The sequence below is a fragment of the Mercenaria mercenaria genome, unplaced genomic scaffold, assembly GCF_021730395.1.
Source record: "Mercenaria mercenaria strain notata unplaced genomic scaffold, MADL_Memer_1 contig_2941, whole genome shotgun sequence".
In the NCBI taxonomy this organism is placed as follows: domain Eukaryota; kingdom Metazoa; phylum Mollusca; class Bivalvia; order Venerida; family Veneridae; genus Mercenaria; species Mercenaria mercenaria.
In genome coordinates this window covers 28844-56697 of record NW_026461035.1, presented here as the reverse complement: position 1 = coordinate 56697, position 27854 = coordinate 28844, and the positions used below count along the sequence as shown (strand labels likewise).

The window sequence follows — 27854 nt, the reverse complement described above, 5'->3', positions numbered from 1 at the left end:
CTTTCTGTTGACAGAGACCGCCAACGGCTTTGTGTGTCGCGGCACATACACACTGGTGACTTGTGGAACTATCGCAAATTGACTGATTTACAGCAGCACATTCCTTGTTAGCTTTACAGTTATCTCCTAGTCCTGAAAGACATATTCCGTTGATTAAAGAAGAGTTTGCATGATTTTGAAATGAGGGTGAGGAATTTATTGAAGGGACATCGAGGCTACATAATTGAATAAACAAGAACATTAAATTATGACCTATACCTTTCTATCGACTAAAGGCAACATAATTAAATGGTACTTTCTTTTGAAAATCTGTGTTATGTCGGGAGCTTCCCGCAGTAATATTTTTAAAAAAATGGTTAGGGTAGATTTCCCTGAAGCCCAAACAAAGAGGGCTGATTCAAAAATCAAAAATGTGTATCTCAATTATATGCAAAATACAAACAAATAGGCAAGGGGCAGAGAAAGGGAAGAGGGTATTGATAAAAATATAAAAAACAAGGATGATTATTCGACAAGAAATACCACGCTCAAAAAGTCACAGTCTCCCTACACCGCAAACCACAAAAGCGTAAACATGGAGGTGCACGAGACAAACACACGCACACGTAGGCACGCACGCATGCACGCACGCACACATACAAAGCAAACAAACAGGCAGGCGCGAAAATTGGACACAGATGGGCACCGTCCAGGAACAGCCTGTGGCCAAAACATCTGGGCATATAACCTTACTCATAGCAAAAGGAAAGACGGGAGCGGGGGACGTAAATACAGGAAATAAGAAAAGAAACAGGCGCTAGAGGAAATTCGAGCGTTGCGCCTCAATTTGTCGTTCTAACAAAATTGACAGTTTGTTTTCCGGGAATTAAATATTTACCTTTCTGTTTACACATATTGCTAATGTCTTTGTGTGACTCGACATATACATCAGTGTGGCTTGTGTGGAAGTGTCGTAAAGAACCTGATTTACAGTAGCACTCTGTGCCTTAGCTTTGCCATAAACGTATCCCTTATCCCTTTAATTGAAGTAGAGTTTGAATAATTTTGAAATGAGGGTTAGAACAAATTGTCTGAACATCTCTTCTTATCATGAAAATAACATAAAGAATAAAATCTGAGCTATATTTTTATATCGACAAAATGCAACATGATTAAATGGTTCTTTCTTTTGAAAGCATGTGTTGTGCTGGAAGGGTTCTGAAGTAATTATATTAAAAAAACAAGAGGGCCAAGATGGCCCTAGGTCGCTCACCTGAGAAACACACCACAATACACCATAACAGTGTAAACATGTTTGACCTAGTGATTTCATGGAAAAATATTCTGACCAATTATCATTAAAATTGGAGTAAAAACAAGTATTTTCTTTGATTTGACCTAGTGACCTAGTTTTTGATCCCAGCTGACCCATATTCGAACTTGGCTTAGATTTCATCAAGGCTATCATTCTGACCAAATTTCATGAAGATCAATTGAAAAATACAGCCTTTATCGCATACACAAGGTTTTTCTTTGATTTGACCTAGTGACCTAGTTTTTAAACCCAGATGACCCATATTTAAACTTGACCTAGATTTTATCAAGGTCATCATTCTGACAAAATTTCATGAAGATCAGTTGAAAAATACAGCCTCTATCACATACACGAGGTTTTCCTTTGATTTAACCTAGTGACCTACGTTTTGACTACAGATGACCCACATTCAGATTCTACTAGATTTCATCAAGGTAATCATTCTGACACTTTCAGGAAGATCAATTGAAAAAAAAACAGCCTCTATCTAAGGTTTTCCTTTGATTTGACCTAGTGACCTACTTTTTGACCCCAGATGACCCATATTCGAACTTGACCTAGATTTCATCAAGGCAATCATTCTGACCAAATTTCATGAAGATCAATTGAAAAATACAGCCTCTATTGCATACACAAGGTTTTTCTTTGATTTGACCTAGTGACCTACTTTTTGATCCCAGATGACCAATAATCAAACTCAACCTAGAAAAATACAGCCTCATTGCATACAGAAGGGTTTTCTTTGATTTGACCTAGTGACCTACTTTTTGGTTTAAGATGACCCATAATCAAACTTAAAACACGGTTGTGATGTAATCCTTTCTTAGTTTTGTCCATTATATAGGTTATTGTACCGACACCGTTCTATACACACGATTATTTTACTATACCTGTCCATTATTAACCTGTAACTGTCCATTCTTAAAATAACGGATACTTTAAGAATGGACAGGTACAGGTTAATAATGGACAGGTATAGTAACAACCTTGTACGTTGAGAGGTGTGAATACATTGACTTAAGAAATTCGAAAGTTTCGAAAAATAAACTTTAACCTTGTAACTGCAATAAAAAAATCTGTAAAGGAACGTACTAACATTTAGGAGTGACCTGTCGCTTTTATTAATAGATCTGAAAGGTTACTGGAACAAACCACCTCAGTAAAGGGGTACCCTACCTTTTAATAACTTATTATTATAATAAATATTTAAATGACTGCCTTTTCGACAATTAGACGCCGTGGTGCAGTGGTAAACGTGACGGCTCTAGAATCTAACTTTTGTGAGTGCTAATTCCAATCGAGATCAATATTTTTTTTTCATTATATATCTTTTTTATTTTATATTTTGGTAACATACATTTAGAATGATAATACTGAATGTTAAAGATGTATTTAAATTGCATTACTTGTATCATTTTGCTATTTTCGCATATAAAATAGAGTTTTCAAATATCTTTTTGATTGTGAATTATTCATCATGGTTGACATAGCTCTTAACAATTTGGTCATTCAACTAGCTGATGACACTGATTCGGAGGAAACCGACGCCGCCAGCGAGTGTGAGGGTGCTACATTGGGCGCGTGTTTTAAATGTATTAAACGTATTGAAATTGTATGAATGGAATTTAAAATGAAATGATGAAATAAAATGAAATAAAAAAAACATGCAAAATATAAATAAAACAAATTCAATCATAAAACAAATCGCCGTGTGTGGGATTCGAACCTACAGCCTCCAAATCGCAAAAGTTAAATCACTAGCAAGATTCCTGAATTCTACCAACTGCAATTTGCTGAGTATTTGAAATATATTTGTAGTTTTGAATAAGTCAAATATCCTTCAAACCCTTATTTAATAAATGGAACAGTCTGGAAAATCCAATCTAAAAATAAAAGCGACAGGTCACTCCTAATTGCTAATACGTATGACTTTAACCCAAATCACCCCACCACATGATTTTTTTTTTTGTTTTGTTTTGAGTTTAACGCCGTTTTCAACAGTATTTCAGTCATGTAACGGCGGGCAGTTAACTTAATCAGTGTTCCTGGATTCTGTACCAGTACAAACCTGTTCTCCGCAAGTAACTACCAACTACACCACATGAATCAGAGGTGGAGGACTAATGATTTCAGACACAATGTCACGAAGAACATAAGCCCCGCCAAATGATCGAACCCGCGATCCGTAGACCAACGCTCTACGTTCAATCAAATGAAAATCGAACAATGTGCCAAAAGTAATTACAGAATGTTAGTTTAAATCTTCAACCGTTAAAAAGTAATAAAGTCCTCTTTGTGTACTCCTAAATCGCATTAGAGAAGTATCGCCTGGTATGGCATTTTCAGTCAAAAATAGATCAAAATAGGCAACGTAATGTAAAAACAAGAGCTGTCGGAGGACAGCAACGCTCGTCTATTCAACAGCCTTGTCAATTGAATGAATATTAAAGTCGAAATGGGGGCATAATTTTGTAAAGTTCCATAAACGGTTATTGAACCTGTACAATGCATATCAGTTTATGACAATGGACAAATGTGCAAGTTTCAATCCGTTTCCATTAGCTGATACTGAGATACCAGCTTGCGTACAAAAAATTAACCAAAAACTGTATAGTCGATAAAATGGCATACTTTTGTAAAAATGCAAAGTAGAATTATGGAACATGAGCACTGCATGTCAGATCATCACAATGAACAAACTTTTGCGTGACGTTTCAGTCCATTTCCATTAGTAGGTACTGAAATACTAGCTTACATATAAACCCTTAATAAAAAATTATACAAAATAGAGTCAGAGAACCTGTGCAGTGTAAGTCAATTTATCACAGTGAATAAGTGTGTGAGGGTTCTATCCATTCCCGAAAGTGGTTACTGAGATACCAGCTTACATACCAACATTTAACCAAATCGGGACGCCGACGCGGACATCGGCGCATGGGTGAAATAAACAAGAGCTGACAGTTGACATCGCGCTCGACTATTCTCAGTGCTTGATAGTATAATATAAGCTATGAGTAAAACTTTACCATTACAATAAGCACATTCTAAGCCGAAAAGGGTCCATATTTCAATCACAATGCTTGATAGAGTTGTCTGCTCCTGTTTTCTGAATGGGGTTATGACGGTAAACAAGTATGCAAAATATGAAATCAATATCTCAAAGGACTTTGAAAATATTTGGGGTGGTACGCAAACTTTAACATTACAATAAGCATATTCTAAAACGAAAATGGGCCATAATTCAGTCAACATGCTTGATAGAGTTGTCTGTCTGCTCCTGTTTACAGAATGGGGTCATGAATGTAAACACGTATGAAAAATATGAAAGCATTATCTCAATGGACTTCGAAAATATTTGGGGTGGTATGCAAACTTTAACATTTGTGTGACGCTAACGCCGACGACGGGGCGAGTAGGATAACTCCCCTATTCTTCGAATAGTCGAGCTAAAAAGTGGAAAACCACAGGTCGCCTAACACGACATAAACAAAAATGGTGCAGGCTTGGTTTGATTGAGCCTGTTCATGGACGTTAGTGGAAGTGCAAGCTACCGTCCAAGCCCTCTAGCCTCGGGTTGAGCAGAACTCAACATTTACATATGTTATAAGTACCAGAATGTAATTTAGAGACATCCGCAGATGTATTCATACGACGGTGCACATGGAACCTTCAGTGATGCACAGAGTGCAAATCCATGAAAAGCGGCGTATAGTCCCCAGATAAAATAATGGCTGTGCCCTTAACGAGAAAACAGCGGGCAGAATTAAACAAACTGGAGTCCAATATAGATCCACCTATTCTTTGAATAGTCGAGCTAAAACACAATTTCCCTTTTTTTTTCAAATGCTGCAGATTTATCTTTCTCATGCAGTGTTCGTGAATAAATTTGTGCCATAACTGCATTTGTTGCAGTCCTAACCAGAAATGTGCAATTTCACATTTCTACTACAAAGACAAAACAAAAACAAAAAAACGTCAATTTCCCTAAAGTTTTACTGCACGATTCGGTATTACCAGATAATTTGGCCGTAATGATCTTAATTGAACTGAAGTACAATTGTCTTGCAATAACGATGCTATTTATTGTAATAACGAAATATTTTCTCGTAAAAACGAGATATGAGTCATAACGAGTAAAAATCTCATGTCACGGGTAATTTTCTTGTAATAAAATTGAAAGAATATCTAGTAATTACCAGATAAGAACGATTGTTTTCTAGTAACGATATGAAATACATATACATACATTTAAGAATGTCTTCACCTGGACCCGTCATTTTTTGTATTACTTGATTTATATAAAACTGCAAACTCAGCACGAACAAAGCATGGACAACTTTTAATACATACATCATAAGGCCTTGCAAGTTTAATTTTACTTTTTGTAAAGTACTTCAAATCATTTATAAATATGACAAAACGAGATATGTTCGAAACCTTCCTAAGAATCAGCACTGAATATCATTAGTGTTTAAAAAACTTTTAATTGCAATTATATAAATAGTCTGCCAATATCTGAGGAAAATGTGACTTATGATGGCATTTTTTGTTAATGCTCGGATATGATTATAAAAGTGTTCCTTAGGATCAAACATTAAATTTAAAAGGGGCTGTCGCCTTATGGGGTTCCTCATTACAGTATAATGGGGTCAAAGGTCAAATGAGTGCATTTACAGATAAACTATATCGCTGTTCACTCGTTTTATTTTCATATAAACATCTAAATTGGTTAAATTATAGTTTTTCAACGCCCTTTAGTATTTTGTAAATAAAACTGATGATAATATTAAAAAAATATATATAATATATATATATTATATAGGATAATATATATCTAGGAAAAGTGGCATACGATGGCAAAGTGTGTTATACTTGACATGTTTGCCAATCTATATATGTAGATCAGCTGCAAAAATATGTTTGGTACTGTCGTATCCAAGGGTTATTTAATGTAATTTCAAGGTCACAGACATGTCAAGGTCAAAAATGAACTTTTGAAAATGACTTCTAAGGTACTAAAGGAAGCAAAATAGTGCATTTATTAATAATAAACTCAACAGCTTTTTTAACTCCACACCTGTTTTTTTTTCTTTTGTCGCCAAATTTTGACAGATTTGAAAGATGTTCTACACAATGTTTAATGTATATTTTATTATAATAAAACATAAAAACGATTATAGCCTGAATTATATTCATTTAACCGTAAGGGTAACAATAAGGTAACCCTTAAATTAAAAGTCACATAATTAGTAAATTCGTCACAGCAGAAATTCAAAGTATCATATTCTGAATGTTCAACAATGTTTAGTTGAAATAGAACATCCGTCAATATTTTCAATATGAACATGTTAATTTTATATCAGGTTTGTGATGTCGTTAATGACACCAGTTAATGACAAAATTGTTTAATACTGCAGATGGCAGTATTTTCCACATAGAGACCAGCACCAAGTTGCATCCATTCTGTGACGTTTTATTTTTAGGTTACCTTATTTGAACTGTGATATGGCTCAATGAATGTACGCACAGTTGATATCGCTGTTATGTTTATTTAACTGGACTGGTCATTATACAATGTGTCCGATTTTCATTCAAATCTGTCAAAATTTGGCACAGATAAAAACAAAAGTCAGGTAGCAATAAAATTTGACTTTAAGCTTTGAACTGACTATCAAAAGATTATTTACATACTGTACACCTTTTGATAAATGTGCGCGAAAGGAAAAATGTGGTTGGTTTTGAGGAGGAAGACTATAACGAAAATGAATTACATATAAATATATATAAAAACATCTCACATAAACAGTTAAAATCACTTTACTGTCATAAATACAACCAAGTATTTTAGCTCAATAAGGAGAGCGAAGATCTAAGGATCGCGGGGTCGTAAGTTTGATCCCCAGGAGAGGTGTATGTTCTCCATAATAATTTGATAATAGACATTGTAAGGAGTAATTTCGTCCTCCACTTCTGAATCATATGGAAAAGTTGGCAGTTACTTGCGGGGAAAAGGCTGATACTTGTAGAGACTCCAGAAACACTGATTAGGTTAATTGACCGCCGTTACATGACTGAGATACTGTTGAAAGTTACATTTACATATATGGAATGCTTCTCCATCTCCTAAAGTAATCATTTCAATACTGGTGATAATTCATTATAATTATGATATATATTTATGTTAATTTGTCCACGCGGTGATTGTTAAATAGGACCATTTTAGAGGAATAACTGAAATATAGGTCACAATATAGGTGTACACAGAACATGTACGGTAATAAACAAAACAGAACAGATCTGTAGGAATTCAACCAGTTACTCTACACACCATGTCTTTGATTTGCTGTAATTTGTTTCCTTTTTTACTAACAGTCAGACATTTATCATCATATTTTATGTATTTGTAATTTAATAAAGTATAACATTTCAAGAACTATGAACGAAGCTCTTAATGCGATATTTGCATTATTTTATTCTAAAAATTCAGCACGCTATATCTTTTTCGTATCTTATAATTTTTGGCTTTGCTTCCACACTCTCACTTCCTGTTCAAAACAACAGTTGAAAACGATTTACCCTTCTGACACTTGGTTTCAGACAGGATGTCTTTGATTACATTGTGAAAAGAAAGCTTGTATCTTGACACTGAAACATTAGTCATTCATATGTTTTACAAATTAAAATGTAAAAATAAAGATATAAAAACATCAGAAAGGTTGCTTCAGATTTATTATAATAGTAACATTAAGGCAGATTCAGTGAAATATTGAAAATATACCTTTCGATATTTTCATGATTACTGACAGATGATGGTTCAGCTTATCAAAATGATGAAAGTTGGCGGTTCGATAGTAACTTAGAGTTATACAATGTGTAAAAATAACTTTCTTCATGATGAGAAGACTGAGCATGAAGAAGAGATTTGAAATTCAAAACGATGGATTTATAATAAACAAATACTGTCGATTGAATGTGTCAGGCTAAGACGTCTATAGCTTGTGCTCACATTTGTTTCATTTTATAACATCAGATTCCTTTGTGATACATTGGTAAGTTTGCTCTACCCGGTTCTATCACCAACCAAATACTCGGAAATCTAAAGGCGTTGTAACTGGCAAACAAACATGCTTACCCCTATATTCACAGTCATAAAGATAATACTAATAATATTCGATATACTTTCAAATTCACTGACAATTATTAAGCCTGTTTGAGTGTGACATTGATAGAACCAACATAAACAAACACTGGTAGTTACAAAATTGTAGATATTGAAAACACTCGAAGAGCGGTTACCAGTCCTTATAATAGCCTAATGTTAATGTGCAAAGAAATATTTTTTAGCCGATTCAAAAATATGAAAAAATATGATGAGTACCATTTTCATGCTAATGAAATGAAAATAAAAACAACTTAACATTTGCGGTTATCTAATATCTATATTCAAACTTTGATATCGCTTACTTTTTGTACATAGATGATATTTCTAAACGCCCACGCATTCCTGAAATTACTACAGCAAATGCGTAAAACACTGGAATAGATTTTTAATTGACAGCATAGACCATTTTAGGTAATGCTTGAGAGAATTTGCACATTTCATACTATCTCACAAACAGACTTAATCAAACAGTTTACTATTTCACGTCCTTGAGTTCTATGCTTCCGAAAGAATCTTTAGATCTGTAAATACTTATTACAGTCAAACTATGTTCGCTAGTGATCGACGGGACAAGCAAAATGTGTTCGAGATATCAGTAGTACAAGCCAACGTCAAGTACACATTATATAGACCTGACAATGAGTTCGAGCCAAGAGTACACGCGAATAATCCTAATTCGAGCAAACGAAGTTTAACTGTACCAGTCTTATTATACGCGCCATAGAATTTTTCCACCTGTACTGTTCATACAGACAATCATACAGGCAATCAAATAGTCTTTTTAAAAATGTGTTAGCCTGAAAATGGAAGTTTTAGAATATCAAACATGAAAAAGATAGCTTTTATAAATGAACAAAATATCAGAGCGTACGAAAATTTAAGCTATAGAAATAACTAGTCGTTTTGAATTTTGCCAGTCTCAAATGCAATAAATCTACACGAAGTAATTTATTTACTACTAAAATTCATAATTATCACCGAAAAATTACAAGCTTATATTAAAAGGTAGCAAAAATGGCGAAAATCTGACGTTTATAACAAAAAATGCACTTATTGACCTTTGACCTTGTGCTGTGACCTTACTATGACCCTTAGAAGGCGACAGCCCCTCTGAAACTTTTCCAATTTTTATAAAGTTAACAATGAACATGGCTGTCGGGCATTAACAAAAAATGCCATCAAAGGCAATTTCTAGGCCACTTTTCTGGATATATAGGCAGACTAAAATTTTTATATGCAATCTACTTTAAACTCCATTTCACTTGGTATTTTTATTTAGCACTAAGACACAAATCAATGAATTGTCTTTGCCTCAATGAGGACAATATTAGAGACATTATATTATATCACGACAATCTTGATTTCTTCGGAAGGACCGTGTTTTAAGTCAGAGAAAAGCCGAAAACTATCCATTATGTGAAAGAATGGACAATCTCGATTTGTCCATTCTTTCACATAATGGACAGTTTTCGGCTTTTCTCCTTTACTTAACATAGATTTTATCAAAGCAATCATTCTGACCAAATTTCATGAAGATCAATTGAAAAATACAAACTCTGTTGCATACACAAGGTTTTTCTTTGATTTGACCTAGTGACCTACTTTTTGACCCTAGATGACCCATATTCAAATCTGACTTAGATTTCATCAAAGCAATTCTTCTGACTTAATTTCAAGAAGATCAATTGAAAAATATAGCCTCTATCGCATACACAATGTTTTCCTTTGATTTGACCTAATGATCTACTTTTTGACTCCAGATGACCCATATTCAAACTTGACCTAGATTTCATCAAGGCAATTATTCTGACCAAATTTCATGAAGATCAATTGAAAAATACAGCCTCTATTGCATACACAAGGTTTTTCTTTGATTTGACCTAGTGACCTACTTTTTGACCCCAGATGATCCATATTCAAATTTGACCTAGATTTCATCAAGGCAATCATTCTGACCAAAATTTCATGAAGATCAATTGAAAAATACAGCCTCTATTGCATACACAAGGTTTTTCTTTGATTTGACCTAGTGACCTACTTTTTGATCCAAGATGACCAATAATCAAACTCAACCTAGATTTTATCAAGGCAATCATTCTGACCAAATTTCATAAAGATCAATTGAAAAATACAGCCTCGATCGCATACACAAGGTTTTTATATTAATTGACCTAGTGACCTACTTTTTGGTTTAAGATGACCCATAATCAAACTTAACATAGACTTTATCAAAGCAATCATTCTGACCAACTTTCATGAAGATCAATTGAAAAGTACAAACTCTATTGCATACACAAGGTTTTTCTTTGATTTGACCTAGTGACCTACTTTTTGACCCTAGATGACCCATATTCTAATTTGACTTAGATTTCATCAAAGCAATTCTTCTGACTTAATTTCAAGAAGATCAATTGAAAAATACAGCCTCTATCGCATACACAAGGTTTTTCTTTGATTTGACCTAGTGACCTAATTTTTAAGCCAAGATGATCCATATTCAAATTTGACCTAGATTTCATCATTGCAATCATTCTGACTTAATTTCATGAAGATCAATTGAAAAATATAGCCTCTATCGCATACACAATGTTTTCTTTTGATTTGACCTAATGACCTACTTTTTAACCCCAGATGACCCATATTCGAACTTATCCTAGATTTCATCAAAGCAATCATTCTGACCACATTTCATGAAGGTCAATTGAAAAATATAGCCTCTATTGCATACACAAGGTTTTTCTTTGTTTTGACCTAGTGACCTACTTTTTGATCCCAGATGATCAATAATCAAGTTCAACCTAGATTTTATTAAGGCAATCATTCTGACCAAATTTCATAAAGATCAGTTGAAAAATATAGCCTCTATCGCATGCACAATGTTTTTCTTCGATTTGACCTAATGACCTACTTTTTGACCCCAGATGACCCATATCCGAACTTGACCTAGATTTTATAAAGGCAATAATTTTGACCAAATTTCATGAAGATCAATTGAAAAATACAGCCTCTATTGCATACACAAGGTTTTTCTTTGATTTGACCTAGTGACCTACTTTTTGATCCCAGATGACCAATAATCAAACTCAACCTAGATTTTATCAAGGCAATCATTCTGACCAAATTTCATAAAGATCAATTGAAAAATACAGCCTCGATCGCATACACAAGGTTTTTCTTTGATTTGACCTAGTGACCTAATTTTTAACCCAAGATGACCCATATTCAAACTTGACCTAGATTTCATGAAGGCAATCATTCTGACTTAATTTCATGAAGATCAATTGAAAAATTTGTCCTCTATCTCATACACAATGTTTTTCTTTGATTTGACCTTATGACATACTTTTTGACCCCAGATGACCCATATTCAAATTTGAGCTAGATTTCATCAAGGCAATCATTCTGACCAAAATTCATAAAGATTAATTGAAAAATACAGCCTCTATCGCATACACAAGGTTTTTCTTTGATTTGAACTAGTGACCTAGTTTTTGAACCCAGATGACCCATTTTCAAATTCGGCTTAGATTTCATCATGGTTATCATTTTGACCAAAATTTATCAAGATCAATTGAAAAATACAGCCTCTGTCGCATACACAAGGTTTTTACTTTGATTTGACCTAGTGACCTAGTTTTTGATCCCAGATAATCCATTTTCAAACTCGGCCTACATTTCATCAAGGCAACCATCCTGACCAAAATTTATGAAGATTAACTGAAAAATACAGTCTCTATCGCATACACAAGGTTTTTCTTTGATTTGACTTAGTGGCCTAGTTTTTGACCCCAAATGACCCATTTTCGAACTTGACCTAGATTTCAACAAGTTAATCATTCTGACCAAATTTCATGAAGATCAGTTGAAAAATACAGCCTCTATCGCATACACATGCTAAATGTTGACGGACAGACAGACGACAGACAGACGCCGGACATCGAGTGATCAGAAAAACTCACCTGAGCTCAGGTGAGCTAAAAAGATAAGAGTAGATTTCCCTGAAACACAGATCACCCCCAAACACAGTCAGAGAGCCAAGAACCGCGAAGTAGGTCCGCAACAATAGGAAAATGTAGTGGGAAGAGAAGAAGACGGGATGCTTCAGAAATCCAACAACAAGTACGTTTTATTTGTATGCAAAATACAAAGATGGGTAAGGGGTAAAAAAAGAAAAAAGAGTAGGGTGGGCAGGGTTGTGGTGGTGACCAGGGCATTGGGAGTGACCGGGTGTGGGTACACAACTTCACATGTTGATAATAAATGTTCATGGAAAAGAATGAAAGAAATTTCATGAAATTCTACCAATTGGTTAGTTTAAGTACAAATATGTGGATATTTAAACGATAAAAGGGCAATACCTAATTATAGTTAATGAAGAAATTGTTTGTGCACTATCATATTATAGTGATTTAAATTCAATTTAAGTTTCATAGTTCTATGTCAAATATGTCACAAGTTATGAAGCAGAAATTGCCATATTTATAGTACCCTATATAGTTAACACTAAAAACTACTAAGGGCAATAACTCTGGTGTTACTCTGGCAATCTGTCTGAAACTTTACGTGCCGCATTTCCCTATAGTGGTAAACATGTGTATAAAGTTTTATTTAAATATTCCAAACCACTTTCAAGATATGGCTCCCGACGGACAAACAGAAAGACGGACGGACGGACAACGCCAAAACTATATCCCTCCGCCTCGGCGGGGGATAATGAGAAACTGTAGACGGAGGAATCACTAAATATGCAGTGTGCTTTACGATGTTCACGTTGTATCCTCTTTTGGTAAACTTATTTATACATTTTACAAATATTTAATTAAAATAAGCATTATAGTTTATACGAGGGCGTTCAGAAAATATCCAGACTTTTCATACTCCTCTCTTTACACATATTATACATGAGCGAAAACTACATTTTATCGCCTATATATTAGTCAGTTTATTTTCAAGGAGAAATATGTATACGCGAAATTTTGAGCATTTAAAAAACGGTAGGCTACCATGGATTCTAAGCAGGAAGAACAGAGATCTGTAATAAAATGTTAGAGGGTGTAAAACATTGCAACATTTTTCAAAGGTTGCAGAAACGTTTTTATAAAGCCAACAAATCCCGTTCAACATTTTATAGCTAGGTTTCATGGTTTAGGGAGGGCGGAACAAGCATGAGGGAAAAGCCTAGGCCAGGGAGATCCGCTGAATCAGTGACCCCTACAATGGTGACGAATGCCGAGGTTTTTGACAGACATTGCAGAAGGAATATAATCCGTTTAGGATCAGTAAAGCGTTGGCACATCAGATTTTACACGCAAAATTAGGTATGAGAAATGGTAGTGCTAGGTGGGTGCCGAAACAGCTAATAGAAAACCATAAGGCGTCCAGGAAGACCATATAAAAGAACATTTGGGACTTTTTAACCGTGATGAAAATAAGTTTCTGAACTGTATTGTCACTGGGGAAGAAATTTGGGTTCATTATCCTGAAGTCATGAAGAAGTTTAAGCTGTCTCCCTTTGCTTAAAAGGTTATGCTGGTTGTTTTTTTTTTTTTTTGTTTTTTTTTTTTTTTTTTTGAAGGGTGGTGGGGAGGCATTCATTGAGACGTAACTTTGAAACAAATCTCCATGAGAAAATGAAAAAGTTGCGTCGCAAGCTAGCCAAGAATGCATAACAATACCCCCTTTCATACTGCCTCATCTATAGTAGAACGTTTCAACTCCTTTAAGTGGCAGTTGATGTCCCACCCTCTGTACAGTCAGGCCTTGTCCCTTGCGAATTTTATTTGTTTCAAAGACTGCAAAAGGCTCGCTAAAACAAACGCGAGACCAGGGCTGCTTTGATATCAGTTGGTACCTCAGCAGTATGTTTACTTCATCATTTGCAGAGGAAATACAAAACCACCCACCCGCCGGCTTATCTCAATAGGTAGAGCGCAGATCTACGGATCGCGGGGTCGCGAGTTCGATCCCCGGACGGGCCGTATGTTCTCTTTGACGATTTTGTCTGAAATCACTCGTCCCCCCCCCCCCCCCCCCCCCCTCCCACTTTGATTCATGTGGGAAAGGTGGCAATTACATGCGATGAACAGGTCTGTACTGGGACAGAATCCATGAACACTGGTTTGGTAAACTGCCCGCCGTTACATAACTGAAATACTGTTGAAAAATGGCGTTAAATCCAAAACAAACAAAAGCACCCACGAAGATGGCAGAAGTGTATAGATGTAGATGGGGAATATTTTGAAAAAAAAAGAGTTTGTAAAAAAATTGAAAAGTACTGAACGGTTATTGAGAAAGAGCAAACAGTCCTGATATTTTTCGACCGCCCCTAGTAAACAACATCATCAAAGTATCCGGGGTGTGTAGGTCCAAGTTTTAGACGTGTTTTAAAGTTTGTGTTGCATATTTTTATCAATATGAACGATCTATAGTTAAATTTAGTAAATGCCTTCAGTAGTTCCAAACCACGTAAAAATCCGGAAAGGAAAACCCAGTTCTTTAAAATTTCAAACAGTACAGAACATGCAGAATGTCACTGCAGGAGAAAAGTGCACTTTTATTTTATTGATATCAAATATGTACCATCTCAGACTTAATTCAGGTATTAACTGGACTGAATAATAATCGTATATAAATGATTTTAATTATGAACACTTATTAATATACTCTGTAAATTATATAAATAATACTATTGCCAGGAAATACAGGGAAAGATTTCAGTGTTGAACCATCCTACAAAGTTTCAGAGCAATATATCTAACGGATTTTGAGAAATCGATATTTTTGTGAATTTTCATAGGCATATAAAATATCTAAAAATGCTAATTTCTTCATGGTCAAGGTAGGACTCACTATCGTGGTATAAAAATAGTATCTAAAGCATCCTACAAGGCTTTAAAGAAATTTATGTAACGGTAATTGAGTTAATCCCAATTGTTGACGCCACCGCTGCCGCCGCCAGAACTTGGATCGCTTCCACTAAAAGTGGGTAAAACAAAACCCACAAAAACAATATTCTAATTCATGCTCTTGTTGTATGCTAAAAGATCAATAATTCTTCACACTTTATACCCATGATTAACGGAGTTAATATATTGTTCCATTTCAAACTTGCACCAATAACAACATAATGAGAATACGCCCCAAAAGAACAACTAAATAAATGCTTAAACATGCATGGAAACGCAATTTACTGTGTGTTTTAACATCTTTTCAATTATTTTCTTATCTATTGCACATATTAAAAATCCTCGTCATCAACATATTGTGACAGATGCTATTTTGAAACGAATCTGTGGAGCAATAACAGATTTCCTATCAAAGGTGTTTTCATTGCCTTGTTTTTCAATCGAAAAGGACGGGCATGTTTCAAAAACCATGTCTTCATGAAGCTTAAAATAGATATAGCAGGATTTCAAATAATCAGACTTTTACAATTACAGTTTACTTCATATATATAAGAAAGACAATGTCAACGGAGAGGAGGAACACACTTTGCAAGTTTCGAGCAAATATTTAAGACACTTACTTTACCCAACTGCTGCACCGAACCCCTTCTTGCAGGGAATAAGGAATTGTTTTTTTTTTTATAATTTATTTCCATTTCCACATCCAAAGTATCATACATTCATCACAAACATTGATTTTATGTGCCGAAAAAGATATTTACATAGAATATCAAGCGTAGCTGGAGAAATAACTCTACCTACATAAACAAGAATTTTTTGAAAGTGTACATGTCTATGCAAAAAAGAAATAAATTTACCTACATAAACCAGAATTGTTTGAAAGTGTATAAATGTACATGTCTAAGCAAATAAACATTGTTCATTATCATCAAGTAGAGATAGACCCTAAAATTTTCAATGATAGTATTACATTAAATGAAGTCTAGTTATTAATTTCCAAGTCCTTGAAATAACCAAAAATGATTTCACAAAGGTGAAGTTTATGATAGTTTTGTTAATATCAATAACAGAAGTTTTAATTTTTAATTTAAAGTTGTGATCCACAAAGAATGACAACTCTTGCCTTGGGCTAGTACTTATAAGTAGAGATCTATTAGTTTACTTCCCTTGCAATTACACATTTAAGTGGAAATTGAAAACTGTTTCAAACACAATATTATACTTTTTTACACAACAAAATCATTAAGGATTTATTCATTTGTGTTTGATTTACCCCTCAAGACATGGTTCCTATGATTCTGTCAACTTATATATGGTAAAAAATTAACTTTTAACAAGCCAATAATAAAATGAAGTACCAGTAGGTAAATAATAGTGCAGATAATACAGTTTTGCTTGTATCAAAATGTCACAATAGATCCACTTTTGTAATACAGAACACCTGGTAGGATTAGTAAAGGTGCAATTATATTGATCTCTATTTCCTATGCCTACATCAAGTAATATCATCTTGTGTTCATATGGAGACCATTCTAAAAAGATAGACTAGTAATATATTAACAGTGAAAAGACCGTACACATGATCAGAAATGCTGTTTGAGTAACTTATCAGTAAATAAACTTAACTTGCAATGTTTGGGTCTACATTAATATCGTTAATAGTTGTATTATAATTTGTTATCCTTGCTCGAAAGAAAAGGAAACGAGTACGAAAATAACAAGGACAAATTGACAAGTAGGTTCCAGAAATCCAATTACACACAATAAATTAGCGGCTTAATAAGCATACATAGTTACCTTGCTTAGTTTAACTGCAAGGTTTTTTTATCATTAACATGATATTGATCTAGGGGAGAAAACTCTAACAGATACTTTTCGGTGGAGATTGCAGAGTTGCATATCTTCTCTAAAATAACTTATTCAACAAGTTATATGTGAAAAAAAGGAGAAAAAATGTAGTTTAAAAAGTACAAGGTCAGAATGGAAAAGAGTCAGTAAAAATATCCATTAATGAAAAGCTAAAATGTTTCATAGATAGCATGTAATTCAGACCTAAGTTAATTTTTTATTGAGAAATAAAAACAGAACAAAGAAAAAAAAAAGAAAGACAACAGGCGCAGTCACTATGAAGCCCCAGACCCACGTGTTACACTTCACCATCTACAAATAGAGTCCTAAAACTTTTCCATTTTCTATCAAAGCTATTCATGTTTTGGGTTTTTTTAGCAACATATTTCTCAGTTTTCAAATGTATTCTTAAACTATTAATAAACATTTGTAAGGTAGGAACCGCCTCCTTAAATTTACTTTGATAAATAGCGTATTTTCCAAGCAGCATTAATAATAGAGTAGCTGCACTGAAATTTGAATTACCTAATAAAATATCTTGGGAATAAGGAATTGTTGGTTACGCAACAGTAAAACACTAGTTTTGCATTCTTATAAGTCTTATAAGTGAATTCTAGTTTTTAAGCAAAGATTTTAATACTAACCTTTCGTTTTACACTGTCCTTTGACAGTTTTGTGCGTCGTAAGGCACACACATTTATGGGTTGTTTTATCGCACGTTGAATGATTCACGGCAGCACAACTTGCATTAGCCGTACAGTTATCGCCTATTCCTGAAATCATGTATGTACCGTACTGTAAATTCATAGGAATATAATCTACCATAGAAGAGTAAGCAAATAAATGTCTTATTCAAAAGCTATCATTTGTGGTTATTACTTCAGCTATCAACGTTTTACATAATGAAAAATAGAAAGTACAACAAATAGTCCATTTCACGGTAGGCGTAGTCTTGATCGGATAGACGCATTTAAGCATTTGACCGTATTTATATCAAACACTCAGATAAGAAAAAAAGCAAAAAAAAAATGGAAGGGTAGGGATGAAAATTAACTTTAGCGTTTAAACAATTACATGCTAACTTCATTTTCTTATTTCAATCATATTTGATTGTTCTTTATTTCATACATAAAACAATACAATCGTATCGTTTTAACACGGAACATAAAACAAACAAATGGGTCAGGCTATAAGTTATTTCAAATGATCGGCATATAAGCCATTCCCAAAATTTAACTTTAATCTTTTTAAAAGAACATTTGAAACCATGGTTAACAAATACGTCCAATTCAGATTTTAAAATAATTCCAGATTTGAAACTTCAAATATAAACGACCCTTAAAAATAGTCTTTGTCTAATTCATCCAGTCAAAAATTACCCCCACCCCGGAACGAATTACTCACTGGATGGAGCGTTCGCCCGTCAATCGAGCGATCACAGGTTTGGTGTCTGGTACGGTCACTCTATCCGTGAACGATATTTATCAACGGGACAATTATAAGTTACTGTGGAAATAGTTTAGAGCTTGCAAAAAGAAAATGTTGAAGAAAATGGGCGTATAACCAAAAAAAGAATAGTATTCCCTTTGAAGTTGGTCGAAATATGCACAGTCAAAACGACATGAAGTTAATGTCAGACGTTAAAATGTACGGACATGTAATAAAGAAATTATTGCACTTATGCATTTGATGTCCATTATTTGTGTTGGGTTTACGCCATTTCTCAACAACCTTCCAATTATGTCACGGCGGTCTGCTTACACAACCTGTTTCTATACTTTCTTACCAGTAGGCACTCTCCGTAAGAAATTGACATCTTTCCCACTTAATGCAGCGCTGAAGGAAGTCGGGCCCGAACTAACATTGCTGGATACCGGGGTAAACTGTAATTAACTTTTCATGAAACAGGCTTAAACTTAATACGAAAACAATTAATAATGCAGTTAAATGTTTAATAAAAAGTATAATTTTTTCATTATGCTTTTTTGTGTGTGTAACATGCATTCAGAGATACAAGTGTGACAATAAAAATCGGAAGAAATCGGAAAATTGCTACCAAAATTAAAGAACTCTTAAATGAAAATGTAAATTGCCGTAAAAACAGCAACGTCACAACTATTTAGGCTAAAACGTGATTTTTCGAAGCCATTGCGTAAAAAGTGTGAATTTGACCTTTTCAATAATTGTACATCGGGTGAAGATCAGCTTTTGCTATTAATTAAACAAGTTATCAAGGACGCAACTTGTTTTTTAAATTCCCGCTCATTACGCCTTCTTTACTTTAAAATTGTCAATAAAGTACAGACACAGCGGCTGGTCAGCTATCGTTTGACTTTTAAGTATTTAGCGTTCAGTTATACAGACTATTTCAATGTTTAAATTCTCAACGTAGTTCGATCAAAAAATAAAGAAAACTGTCAAAACCTTTACACACTGTATTCTATCTATCTATTTATCTATCTACTAGCTTATCGTTTAATTCCGTTAATATCCGGATTAACGGTAATCAGTTTGCGCATATAATTCGTGAAATGGACTATTGTTTAAACTTCCTTGATGATTAATTTTACATTAATTATCGCAATATAAACAATCAGCGTATAAGGCAAAGCCTAAGACCATCCGAAGATTTACTTACAATATTGAAAAGAAGAAAACTGATGTGGTACGGCCACATTACAAGATCATCGGGTCTTGCTTAAACAGTCCTGCAAGGCGAGGAGAGACCGAAGAGTAGGGAGACAGAAAAAAAGATTGAAGGATAATATCTTGAATGGATTGGTCTATCACTCAGTAGATGTCTAAGAGCATGCGAGAACCGGGAAGAATGGAGAAGGCTGGTTTGGCAATCTTCTGTGATGCCCCAACGGTCTTCAAGACAGACTACGGGATAGTACAGTAGGTACAAACAATCAAGGGGTTGCAGTTAGTTTGCAGACTGTACTTAAATAACGGATAACGCTTTATGATATTTTATTGGCTAAAATCTTCAAATGGTTGAATTGATCTTTTTTATTAAGAAAGTATACGAATTATTTGTGTTTTTTATAAATGTCTTTAATTTCTGTAAACAGATAAAACCAAACTGGTCATGGAGCTTAAGAGTCCTACGGAAAGATATATGCCTATAAAGTGAATAAGAAAGGATCTCCTTACAAATTTCATACCCAGTTTAACTGGTTTAACAAGAAGAGGAAACCAACTATATTCTAACATTTTAGTGCATTTTATTTACTGTTACCATCCCAACTTTTTGTATAGCGATATGTCACCGCCATATTAGGGCCCTGATAACAAAGCTCTTTGACAGGGTTCGCTAAAGCAAGGGATATACTGCATTCTTGATAGAATGTAACACACAGAGACCTATGAAAAGTTTGGTGGTATACTTAACCTAAATGTAAAGTATACTAGTAGTAGAAATGGTTACATATTAGAAGAAAGTGTGTAACTCAAACATAAAATGCTTTGACTTTTATTCATTAGTTTAATAATATTTTATTTGCTCTATACATATTTACAATAACAGAACATATACAAAGCATAAAGAAGTAAAGCAAAAAGGGTTGGGCAACAAGTTCTTGCAACATTAATGAATGCCCTCCCCTAACAAAAAACATACAAGAGGGCCATGAAGGCCCTATATCGCTCACCTGAGTGAAAGAGAACATATGCAATATTTAATCAGATCTGTGTTATTGCTAATAATAACTGTGCTCAGTGATAATCCAGGGGGTGACTGTTCATAACCAACAGGATATCATTTCTATGGCAAGCAAAATTTTAAACATTGCAGACCTTTTTGACTCAAATATGACAAACTTCATTTATCAATTTATATTTTTTTATGTATAGACAATTTAACATTTTAAACTTATCAACACATTCACAGATGACACTAAACTTTCAGAGACATACATGCTTGTGGTAAAATATATTTGTTAGTCATAAATACTTATATGTTCATTGTAGTGTATGAAGAGGGCAACCTAATAATTTGGTGAGCGATCACAATAGCTCACCCTGAGCACTTTGTGCTCAGGCGAGCTAAAAACAAGAAAGTAGGTCAGTAGGTCAAGGTCACAGTCAGGTGACCCCTAATTACTTGGGGTCATCAGGTAATTATAATTAAACAGTCCTGGAAATATGATCTGATAATTTTTGAAGTATATTTTCCTATATAACTCATATAACAAGTGACCCCTGGGGCAGGGCCTCTTCACCCCAGGGACATAATTTGAAAATCTTGTTAGAGATCCACTAGGCAATGCTACATACCAAATATCAAAGGCCTAAGCCTTGAACTTTCAGACAAGAAGATTTTTTTTTAAATTCCTATATAAGTCTATGTAAAACTTGGGACCCCTAGGGCAGGGCCTCTTTTCACCCCAGGGGCATAATTTGAACAATCTTAGTAGAGGACCATAAGGCAATGCTACGTACCAAATATCAAAGGCCTAGGTCTTGTGGTTTTTTCCTATATAAGTCTATGTAAAACTTGGGACACCCTGAGTGGGGCCTCTTTTCAACTCAGGGGCATAATTTGAATACTCTTGGTAGAGGACCACTAGGCAACGCAACATATCAAAAGCCTAGGCCGTGCAGTTTCAGACAAGAAGATTTTTAAAAAAAAATCCTATATAAGACTATGTAAAACTTGGGACCCCCGGGGCAGGGCCTCTTTTCACCCCAGGGTAATAATTTGAACAATCTTGGTAGAAGACCACAAGGCAATGCTACATACCAAATATCAAAGGCCTAGGTCTTGTAGTTTCAGACAAGAAGATTTTTTAAAAAAAAATCCTGTATGTCTATGTAAAATTTTGGACCCCCGGGGCGGGGCCTCTTTTCATCTCAGGGGCATAATTTGAACAATCTTCATAGAGAACCATAAGATGAGTTACATGCTAAATATAGAGGCTCTATGCCTTGCGGTTTTGGACAAGAAAATGTTCAAAGATTTTCCTTTTGGTTGCCATGGCAACCAGAATTCTGTATGGAATTCAATTCTTTATATATAAAGAAGGCCATCCAAGGAATATCCCCGTGAAGTTTCATCATAATTGGCCTGTTGGTTTAGGAGGAGATGTTGTTTAAAGGAAAGTGTGGACGGACGACGGACGGACGTACGACGGACGGACGGACGCCGGATGGTGAGCGATCACAATACCTCACCCTGAGCACTTTGTGCTCAGGTGAGCTTATAAAAATTGATCGGCTGACAATCATAACCTAAAGGAGCAAAATACAATGTAAATGAGCAACATTTATGTTTTGATTTTTTAAATACCTTATAAGAAAGAAGAAAATAGCTCGGACAGATTGAAGAAGTTGATGCCAGTATCCACAAGGATAAAAAACGAGTTTTAGAGTCACGAGGGATGTAATTAAGGACTATTAATGATACACGTCCAATCGCTATTCAAAACGATTAGTATGTTTTATATAATTCTGAACTTCGATGAATAGTTCTTCATTTTCCTCTGGTAACAGCACATGTTTTTCTAATAACAAACAGTCCAAGTTCAAAGGATGAAAATGTCATGTCAACCTAAATAGATTTATGCGTTGTTCGTTAAAAGTTGGACATTAAAAAATGGAATGTTCAGCATCTTCGCATATGGCTCCGCAGTTACATGTTAATTTTCACGAAGGTGATTTAAGAAAAGGTCATTGTTTAAGTTACTGCAATTGTTTCTTATTCTTGCATGATATACTGAATAACGTCTTTCACCCACAAGATAATAAGAAGGAACCGGCGGTGGTTGAAACTTTTTCTTTAATCTACTTTTGAAAATACTTAGTGAATTCCGAATTTCAAGTTCAAGATTGTTCCATAAGGAAATTGAAGATGGGATAAATGAATTTGAGTATATCTGGGTTCTCCTAGCAATGGTAATATAATCTTCACTATTACGTAGATTTTCTGTAACAATGTTTGGAAAAAATCTATTTAAGTAATCTGGTAATAGATCATTGTGTCCTTTAAAAATTGTTGTTTTTTTTTTAATTTTTCTCCTATCAGATAGTGACACCCATCCTATTTCAACAAGAAGTTTATTGATAGAAACTGATTTGGTTAAACCTGTAGCTTCATACTGAAGTCTTTCTAGAGAAAGTTTTTCATAATAAGTGCAGCCATCTCAAACGACAGATGCATATTCTAAAATAGGTCTCATGTAAGATAAATCGATTTGGTTTAATGAAACTCTTTTTAACCTAAATTTAAGTGCCCTCATTGAATCAAGTACCTTAGAAGCTGATGCAGAAATATTATTTATGTGTTCGTGCCATTTGCAATCCTGACTTAATGTTAACCCAAGGTGTTTATGATGTTGGACGTAATCTAATTTTATGTCATTAAAATATAATTCTGGTTTTCTAAAGGACCCTAAGGAAAAGAACATAACTTCAGTTTTTTGGGGATTGAGCTGAACTAACCACTGTTTTGCCCACTCATTTATCTGCCTTAGATCGTTATTTAACGTAGTTTCGATGTATTCAATGTTGCTTGAGGTAACAGCAAGTGAACTATCGTCAGCAAAAGGTCGCGTAACACTTAAAAGATTTTCTGCGATATCATTTGCATAGATTAAGAAAGGTAAAGAGCCTAACACTGAGCCTTGCGGAACTCCAGCATTTATAGACTTTGATTGTGAGAAACTAGAATTGATAAAAACATTTTGATTTCTTAATGTTAAATAATCAGATCACCAAGACCATAAGTTTCCTTTAATGCCATATTGTTTAATTTTAAATATTAAAAGACCTTTGTGCCACACCCTACCGAACGCTTTTGATATATCACAGAAGATCATGCAAGTTGGGTTTTTATTATCTAGTTATCTATGTTACTTGGTTGTACATGTCTATAAGCTAATAAGCTGTTGATCTGCCCGCTAAAAATCCTGACTGATTATTATAAATTAGGTTGTTAAAGTGTAAGTAATTATGTATATGTTTATATACAACAAGTTCCATCACTTTACCCACGCAACTTATCAGAGAAATAGGTCTGTAATTCGAGGGTAAGTTTTTATCCCCTTTTTTAAAAAGTGGCATTACATTAGCAGATTTCCATATGTACCTTATGCCTGGATATATACCTTCATTTAGGGATCTGTTAAATAATAAACATAAAGGTTTACACACTGATTTTCCTGTTTCCTTTAACATTTTATGACTTATTGGGTGCGCACCATAAACCGGTTTAAGCTCCCCAGTGGTGTTTTTGCCACTGACCGTTCCAAGGCGGTGCCCCACTGTGTTCCTTTGTTTGTTCGTTTTGTCCTTGTGTGTTGACTTTGTGTGCGCGCGTGTGTATGCTTATTGTTCGTCTTGTCCTTATGTGTTGGCTTTGAGTGTGTGTGTGTGTGTTGTTCGTTTTGTCCTGATGTGTAAGCTTTGAGTGTGTGTGTGTGTGTGGTGCACGCGTTTGCGTGCTGGGGGGTTCGTTTTGAGGAGGCTGCGCTTTTGGTGCGTGGCATTCCCTGTTTGATATTTTTCTTTGTTTTTATTTCATCTGGACCGTTGGCTTTATTTGTGTTTAGAGACTGTAAAATATCCGATATTTCTACTTCGGTTACAATAATATTTTCTATCAAATTATCGGTTTTCCTTACATTAGGAGGACGGGTTGATTCTGAATCATCAATATTTGATATAGAAACAAAGTAATCATTCAAACAATTTGCTATTTCTAAATCTGAAAAGGCATAATTATCATTTTCACATTTTAACGGCGGTAAGCTTTCACATTTATCACTATTATTTTTATCAACATTTTTACCATTTTCCAATATTGCCTCGGATTATTTGTATTGAGATCACAAATATTTGTTTCTAAATTGTTGAAAAATAATTCCTTTGCATGTTTCTTTAGGTTATTTACTTTGTTGCGAAGTTTTTTTAAAAATGTTCCAATCAGATTCCTTTTTAGTACGAATAGATCTTGATTTTTGGCGGTCTCTCTTTCGCGAATAACGACGAATTTCACTGTCATTTTTATTCATTATGAATTTTAAGAACAAAGAAAAGAAAGCATAAAAATTACCTTTTGGAGCGCATTGTTGAGCAGACACTTTGAAGGCTGCTGTACAATCGCATTTGTTGTTAGTGCAAGTAGCGTTCGCTATACTTGAACAATCCGCAGCCGCCGTGCAGTTTTTACCGAGCACTGAAGGACCTATAATGAAGCATTCGTACATAAGTTATTGATTTTTACCGTTTCATAAGAATTGGTGTTATAAAGCTGGATGCCCTCTTATTTGGAACTACATCTGAGAATTTTGAACAAAAGAAATCAACATTACCTTTTAAGTAATTTGATCTTTTTATAAAACATTTAATTTGTTTGACGACCACTTGTATACAGATCCTACCTAGCACTAAAGATCAGATGTTTCTATATATGAATGTATGCATAGAGATTTCAAATCGCATCTGATATTACTTTCTGTTGAAAACTTAATACCGGAGTACCTCTATTATATAATGGTTTCTTACATCCTTCATTTTTTCATGCTGAATTATAATGGCAATATTTAATCCGAAAAATTTGGTCCTACTTGGAAAAGTGTAGCCAGTGATAGATAACTCTTCTAGGACTATTTAGTTATCTAAACAAAATATGCATAGATTCGGATATGTTTCCCAAAAAAATAATTTACTTCAAGACCTATAAATAAACATTCAAACAAACAAGTTGAGCATTTTCTTTCATTTTTTAAAAGAATTAATTCAAAGACTTTTTTTTATTTATTTATTACTGCCGATAGTTGACAGGTATGGTATGATCATAGGAAAGAAAACATTATTCGTGAGAAAAAAATATAGATAGACTATATGAATTTTACGATATCGAATCCCTCAACATTTAACAAAAATTGTTTGCCAAGAATAATCAATGCCCCAAAATGTATGAGTAAAAAACAGAGCGATATAAAAATGTATTTTCTATCTGATGGTCACACCAAAACCATACCAAAAACTGTTTTATCCAAATTCCAAGGCTGTATCTTAAAAAAATACTGAAAGAAATTATTTCACTTTTTATAACACGCATCGTATGTTTACAAATGTACCTAATTTGCATATCGCCAGAGGCGTGCGGAATCGCATTTACCTTGCGGAATCTGCCGTTACAGAAACTTTTGTTAATATAATGCAGACGTTCTTTAGTGTAAATAAAATGGTTGTGTTAGTTAAAAAGAAATGACAATCACCTTTCTTTAGCTAATCCACCAAAACAACGAAGCCGACGTCGCTGTCAAAAGTTCCCGTATTTACTGCACGGTGTTGTGTTAAAATATTGCTAGTGTGAGATAAGCGATATGCACTTCAGTCTTGCACTTGATTTGCTGTTATTACCATTGAATACGTAGCCTTAGGTGTCATCTCTAGTATGCAAAGCAGCTTTGGGAAATGTATTCGCTGATATTAACACTTATTATTAAAACGTTGCTGCCCTATGTACAAAAAAGCGAATGTGAAGAAAAAGGGTAAAACTAACTAAACTTTCTTGATTGATTTTCTTTTAATGACAAAAATGATACTTATACTGATAGTCATAATTGAAAGGGTTAAGTAAACCAATAGTACCTGCGACAGCGCTTTGAATGTGAACGGCGGCAAAGAGAGCAAAGACCAACAAACACGATCTTGCAAAGTCCTGTGAAATACACAACATCGGGATTTTTTCTGATTTGAAAATATAAATCAAAACATAAAACGCTAAAAACTAAGATGAAAACATGGCGTTTTACTGAGGAAATAGAGCTAGGGGATTCCTGCATACTTTGATGAAAAAGAGGTTGATGATTTATGCAGTTAAAAAGTAAAACATTTGTACATGTGACGTGACTGATAATAAGAAGTTTCGATTTTTTTTTTGTAAATCTACATTTAAGTTGAATACTTTTACCTCTCACGATAGTGAGAAAATACTTCAGTGAAATAGTCTCATGGTGATATAGACCCATTTCAGTTAAATTTTACCAGTCGTTAAACATATTCATGTTAACCGTTTTAACTTTAAACCGCACATTTCTTGTCTGTCTTCAAACTTTTGATTGTTTTATACACTTTTGTTTTTAAACATATGAAACAAATGGGTATTTTATGTCATTAAATGCGTTCCGAGGGAATAAAAATTCAGATGTTATTTTTTTTACTTTTGATAAAAAAAGAAAAAGAAGTTTGCAATCAGACTATGTACGATATCCAAGCTAAAATAATTCCCCAAAATTAATAGTAGTAAAAGATATTAATGTATTCATGCAGTCATTTTTAGGAAGCTCAATAGTTCAACAGCGTAAAAAATGACTGATTTTACTCTACTTGCAGTACAAAAACAGAATGCATATTTTAACCAAATCAAAATAAATCTTACCATGTTGTATCTATGCGATTATCCGCTCTCCAATATGATCGGCGGTATTTCAACAAATATATAGAGACCCGTTATCTTATCAACCATGTGACATGTTAATTTGCTAGCAACCGTTTGTATTTTGCATATTTTTTTTTCTATTTGTCAGCGGCAAATATGTCTGTGCTTGCGCGTATTGATCTGCACATTTTATCAGGACCATTCAGTTGTATGGAAGGCATTTTAGATATTACAAAAAAATAATAGTGCGGACTT

At 34.3% G+C, this 27854-nt stretch overlaps 1 protein-coding gene across 1 annotated transcript; it reads right to left on the bottom strand.

Moving 5' to 3' along the window:
• On the bottom strand, nt 1-27638 carry LOC128552602 (multiple epidermal growth factor-like domains protein 11; the record flags this gene model as incomplete). The annotated part of the gene is made up of 5 exons (XM_053533650.1): nt 27600-27638; nt 26810-26879; nt 25263-25394; nt 17854-17982; nt 1-132 (listed from the first exon to the last, which is right to left on the bottom strand). Coding segments are annotated over exons 1-5 (466 nt in total), but the record flags the coding sequence as incomplete, so codon positions are not given.
• Nucleotides 27639-27854: the final 216 nt, after the last annotated feature.